The sequence below is a fragment of the Accipiter gentilis genome, chromosome 33, assembly GCF_929443795.1.
Source record: "Accipiter gentilis chromosome 33, bAccGen1.1, whole genome shotgun sequence".
Classification (NCBI taxonomy): Eukaryota; Metazoa; Chordata; class Aves; order Accipitriformes; family Accipitridae; genus Astur; species Astur gentilis.
This window is the reverse complement of record NC_064912.1, coordinates 15,182,764-15,188,943: the sequence shown is the minus strand read 5'-3', so window position 1 is coordinate 15,188,943 and position 6,180 is coordinate 15,182,764. Positions and strand designations below refer to the sequence as shown.

The window sequence follows — 6,180 nt, the reverse complement described above, 5'->3', positions numbered from 1 at the left end:
ACCCTTAATCTTTGATCCTTCTTTCCCTCTCCTTCCATCTTCCTTGCAAGTTGCTCCTCCCAAGTTGTTACATTTTCAACAGTGCCTTGCTGCATTCCAGTGCTTTTACTCTTCTACTTTGATCATATAAGGGTGTAATTCCTGGAATTTGTAACAGGCTAATCTACAATCTTTGGTTTGTGCTGTTTCCCAAAAGACAAAGATCACCAGCTGGGGACAGAACTTACTTAAAACACGTCAATCTTCGCAACTGCAGCAGGAGCAATAACATCACTACTCTTTGACATGACCTAAAGGTTGGTGCTGGTGAAAGCATCTTTATAAAAGGAATGAACTGACTGCAGAAGAGGGGACAGCAAATAGAAGCGCAAGCCTCAGCTGCACTTGTTCTTTTCCTACCTAAACTCCTGGAGGAACAGAAAGTAATTTGTTCTGTCTCACCATGCGATTTACAGTGTCCACCAGGAAATAAATCAAGATAACATAACAGGTATTGGCTGCCAGTCGCTCCCTTTCCTACCATACAGTAAGGTCTTACATCCTGTTACAAGCTACCTATCCCCTTGTGCTTATTTTCTCTCCTCTACTTGCCTCAAGCCATTCTTTCCATTAGAACAGCCAGAAACCCTTACTACTATGTCAGAAGCAGAGGTGAGTATCAAAAACTCTGTAAATAACTCAGTGTGCAGCACAAAAGGAAAAGAGTCTAAGGTGTTAACTCTTATACTCCAAGTCTAGGCTGTGGCGTACTGAGCATATGAAGAAGGGCATTTTTGAGTGGTATAAAATATTCAGAACTGCTGGAGGGAGACAAGAAACAATCTTGTTCAGAGGGCGTGAATTTTGCCGGCCTGGAATATCCTGTATCTTTGCTTTGCTCAAATAGCTTTATGTATGAAGCACTTTATCCAAATGCAGGAATTAAAGAACTATTACTACAGCTGGTAGACTGGAAATGTTTACAGATCCTATATTACATTCCAAGATTCTATCTGTAAGTGTTATATGTGTTTGTAAAAGTGTTTAAAAAAAAAACCCAAAACAAAAAACCAAAACTTGTATAAGAAGTTACATATGTGATGTGTTATTTGTAGCACAGTTTGATTAAGGTTTTGCTGCCTGGCCTGCTGAGTTGGGCTGTCCTGAATGCTGAACAGGTCACCTGCTACCGACATGTGGCAAAGCCTGCAGCCATAGGTGATGGCACTTTGCAACACTGACTTGCTGAAAGTTGATTTTGTTCAGTGGATCTTTACCTGAAATGCTCAAAACAGTTCAAGTTCATGGCAGGAGCTGCAAGAGTGAAGGCAGGGCTCAAACAGTGCCATACCTCTCCCTCTGACTTTCGTTTTCTTAACTCCTATAATTTTACGCTGCCTTCAGCTGGAGAATCCTGGAGGGATCTCTACCTAAACTTCTCAAAAGGCTTCCACAGCTCTGGTCAAGCTTCACTTTGTCCCAGGAGGTAATGCTGAATAGGGAACTTGTATAGAAACTGGCACAGAAAAGATAATTGATTCTGCTGCGTCACAGTCCACTTAATGTTTCTGTGAAAGGAAGCCAACTCCTGAAAGGCCCTTAAACAGTCTAGAAGGTAGCCAGCAGTTTATAAGAGAACACCACATGCTTTTACTAAAAAACATTTTTAATTTTTTAAAAACATTTCCAGCCATGAGGGAAAAGCCTAAACAATTGGCCAGTTGTGAAGAAAAGGGTTAACACCAAGTTTTTAATAATTGTAATTACCTAACCGCTAAATATACTACAGCCAGGGACTTCACAGAATGGAAAATCTTGTTATTTTTATTTCTGCTCTAAGAAACCCCCTTATTTTCCTTACTTCCCAGTGACCTGGCAAATAAGTCTCCTTTGATGGAGAGTTGAGAAAGGAGACCGTTCTAAGTAGTGCTCATGGTGTTCTAGCCTAGTGCGGGCAGCAGCATGTGGATTGAATGCTTCCGTTTTCTTAAACTTCCTCCACTTCTTTCAGGGTGTGCTCCAGGATAGTGTCTTGTCCCTGGAACTTAAAATAGCCACGAAACAGCTTTTTCTGAAGCAGCAGGGGAAACCAGTAGATATCATCTGCCCACATGTGATTGAATGGCACCTCATCCAGCTGAAACCACTGTGGACGCATTTCTGGTGGGAGAAAACAAAAGGACTTTGCATGAGACTTTCTCTTGTTTTTTTTGCTGCCTAGACTTTGAATATCTGTCAACAAGCAGCTTCCCTCTACAGCCCAGATGCCTCCCTTCTCAAAGGGATTTTGGCATGAATAGTTCTGCATTTCTTAAGAGCAATACTGTCTCAGAAGAGAATGCACATCCTTCCTTCCCCTCCACTAGCTACCTACCATCACTTTCTGTTGGCTCTCCATGAAAATGATCTGCTCGGAAAATGTGAACGTCCATGAGTTCAGAGTTGCCTACAAATTCAAATGTAATCTGACCCATCTTCTGCAAGGTATCCACAGTCAGTCCACTCTCCTCCAGGAGCTCCCTGCACAAGAAATAGAGTTCTTTACATGCAAGTGAGCAGCGGGAGAACAAAAAAGCAGTCATTAGCTTTACTCTCACATTCAAAATGCTTCCAGTGAACCAAAAGTGAAAGCTGCACCTGTAAAACAGCAGGGCACAGCCTACAGAGCAAAGCAGAGTTCTGGCTTGCACCAAACCGTTAGCCTACTTACACCGCAGTGGAGCCAGGTTAGGCTGGCTTCCGCGTTACGACAAGGTCCTAAAGACTGGTAGGAAAATAAGCTATGTTGGAAGGGGAAGATTCAGGAAAATTGTTTAGTATAATTTCCTTGCAACGTGATCTTTTCTGACATTAGTTAGAAGTGTGCTAACACTCACACGAGTGTAGCTGGATGTGGCTTAAGAACTCTGAGACACACTTCATTTAGACAGGCAAAAGGCTTGCCAACTTTAAGCCAAAGCTTTTAGAATTGTGAGGAAGCGGGTAATAAATACTGGAACATCTGTACTTGCTACAAAATCAGCTACTTCTGAGGCTAACTGAAGCTTATTTAAATAGCACTACGCACTACACAACATCATTTGCACACAGAACGTTAGGAATACTATCTCCCGTTCAAATGCCATATAAAAACACAAAGCAATTGTGTAAACTTTCCATTTCTGCTCCTTGGAAGTACACTTAGCATAACGAGATGCTAGAAGGCAAGACTTTTAAGAGCACTTTGAGAGACTTGCCAGACAGCTCTTTTCCATGCATCACCATGCACAGCTACTTGAAGCACATTCAATTACTTGCTCTGTTTATGCTACGCACTTAGGGCTTTTTTTATTTTTACCTACCTCTAGCAGAATCAGCATAGCTTGAAGTTAGTAATGGTTTTTCTAACATACACTGCTTCAAAGTATTCCTTATTTTTGTATCTTCAGTTAAGGTTAATAATTAATGTAGCTGTAGTTGCACATTTGGCAGTAACTTAACAATTTTAAAATATAATGGAAATGATGTTTAAGGCTCCAGCTTTCTTTGGCATCAATTTCATGGATCCCATCCTTCAAAATTATATTCCAGCTTAATGTGTCTAAGCTAATTTTAGTTTATCTTCTTGAGAAATTATCTATGTCTAAAATAGAGGCAGTTTTCCAGCAACAAAGCTAAAAGCTTCATTTTACAGGCTGTGATAATTGAACAACAAAGCACAACACTGGTATGGTTCTCCAAGCAATTTATCTGTCAGCTGTCTGGCTTTGTATATAGTAAATGGAAACATTACAGGTAGCAAACTAGAAATAATGACTAGCTAAATGCTCCCCTTACAAGATGTGCCGCTGAGGAGCCGTGGGTGCCCAGGCGCTCACAGGAGTGTGGCATACCCAGCAGAGGATAGAAATCTTGCTAATACAGGAAACCTCTGTTCGTGTTTCAGCTTAATAGTTAACTATCTGTGCTGTGAGGACACTTCACACCTTATGCCGCTGCAAACCCAACTGAGTGCAACACAGAACCACAGCCCAATACCTTAATTCCGAATACAGAGCGGAGGTGGTGCCAGTTAAATTTGATTGGGACTGTGTGACACTTCCTGGAGAAGAGCTGCACCCAAGGCAGTGCTGCAACAGTGTCTGTGTTGTTCCCTCCAGGAAGGTGGGCTGTGTGCTGGCTCTGGCGACTGTTTCCTGCTCAGTTGACCTCGGCAGGAATCAGTTGTGTCATTCTGCAGCAAACTCCTAACAGCTATATTGAAAGGGATGAGGATTGGACTGTTCCACAGTCCACAGCAGCAGGTGCTGGCTGTGCTGTGGCACATTGCACTGAGAACTGCTGAAACTTTAATCACTTGACGTCTTGCATGGACTAAAGCTCTGGTTTCTAACTCTGGGCTAGCGCAAATAAACACGCACCTAGGAAATCAAATGCTAAATTAAATCATTAGATCTACACCACAGTCAGTGGCAATGTAAGCCTAGCAAATGAAGGCCTGATTTAAGTAACAAAACCGATCTCCCTCCTTCCACTTAGAGATGATAAATTACAGGAAAAGCCATGATGTAAGCATGAGATACGTTAACGCTGTGCACTGCTGGGTGCACATCTGCATAGAGGACCCTTCTGTCCCCTGGGTTAGCTCACCACAGAACCCAGGCAGTTGCACTGGCACAGCTGAGGAGAAGTCTCAGGGCAAAAGCTGTTAGGTAGCTGTTGAGCACACCAACATTGATCTTCCTGCAGGTGCGAGGGCAAATTTGGGCATGTATCAGAAAGCGAGGAGGTGCCAAAGCGTGGCTTTGTATCAGCAACATTCATGTAAAGAACAAGGTACCTAATTTTTAAGAGGAGTTTAGCAATTCAGCTGTGTTCTGCTATTTCATTTTAATGACAGAAGAAAGAACTTCAAGAAGTCAGTACTAAAAGCTTCAAAAACGGTACCGTACCTCTGTGTTGACGGAATTTGATTCCCTAACTCAGCACTGGGGCTTAAAAATGCCACCATGCAGTCAAATAATAAATAACAGTGCCTTTCATAAGGGACCTGTAAGAATTTCTACTATTTTGTTACAATATTTTCACAAAGTACTAAAAATGCTACTGGAAGGTAGCGTCTGTTCAACAGGTGCAAAATTTAAACAATAAGCAGTAGATTGGCATAAGCTGCAATTCTGCTCTGTAGCAAAAATTAAAACTCTGCACCTTTCTGAACAGTGCAAGAACCTCTGCCCACTACTAGCAAACTAAGTCTCAGTTTACATCAGTCTGAGACATGGAAGTGGAGAGGACACTCAGTAACTTCCAGTTACTTGTAGACTGGACAGCAGTTAAAGATTGGTGGGACAGACAACAGGGAACAATCCCATTTCTTTGTACATGTGGACGATCCCTCATCACCTGTGGAGCAGGCGATTTTCTCTGTTCAGAGATGGCTCATGACTGCACTGGTGGGTTAACACACTGGTTACAAGGGCATTACTGACCAGCCGAGCTGCGCTAACTCCACCTGCAGCCCACCACAAATGGTCTAATGCCTCCGCGGCCCAACCTGTGCCCCGATACCCACCTCTCCCAAGGGCACCCGCCGAGCCGGACCTGGCCTCACCTGCGAGCTGCCTCCTCGATGCTCTCCCCCGGCTGCACCTTCCCCCCGAAGCCGTTCCAGAGCCCGGCTCCAAACCCGCGTTTCTTCATGCCCAGGAGGATGCGGGGCGGCTGCACCACCAGGACCAGGGTGAAAAGCCTGGACGTGCACATGGCTCCTGGGCGAGAGACGAGAAGGGTGCGCTGCGCCAAGGGCTCCCCGGCTCCCCTCAGAGAGGAGGCCAGGCTGCTCGTCTAGCCCCTCACGCCCCCAGACACCCAGCACCCCCTCCCCAAATGCCTGCTGCCCACCCTCCCCGGCCCAAACCCTCAGTCCCCCAGCGCCTCTCCCAGCGCCTACTTCTCTAACACTCCCCACTGACCCTTGCTCTCCTGCTCCCCCAGCACCCCCTCCCCAAATCCTTGATCCTCCCCCCCGAAATCCTTATCCCCCCGGAGCCCCCTCCCCAAATCCCTGACCCTCCTCAGCACCCCCCTCCAACATCCCCCGTGCCAGGCTCCCCCCGTCCCCTCAGCACCTCAGCCCCAAACGCCCGACTTTCCCGCCCGCCGCTGCCTCGCCCCCTCAGAAGCGGCCCGGCCCGGCGCGGCCCGGCTCTTCCCGCGCCGCCG

General features: G+C 45.5%; 1 protein-coding gene across 1 annotated transcript; it reads right to left on the bottom strand.

Annotated features, from left to right (window-relative positions):
- Positions 1–1,782: 1,782 nt before the first annotated feature.
- On the bottom strand, positions 1,783–6,162 carry NUDT1 (nudix hydrolase 1). The gene is made up of 4 exons (XM_049791637.1): positions 6,087–6,162; positions 5,570–5,726; positions 2,354–2,499; positions 1,783–2,139 (listed from the first exon to the last, which is right to left on the bottom strand). Exons 2-4 carry the CDS (start codon positions 5,719–5,721, stop codon positions 1,967–1,969), a joined length of 471 nt encoding a protein of 156 aa, XP_049647594.1. The 5' UTR covers positions 5,722–5,726; positions 6,087–6,162; the 3' UTR covers positions 1,783–1,966.
- Positions 6,163–6,180: the final 18 nt, after the last annotated feature.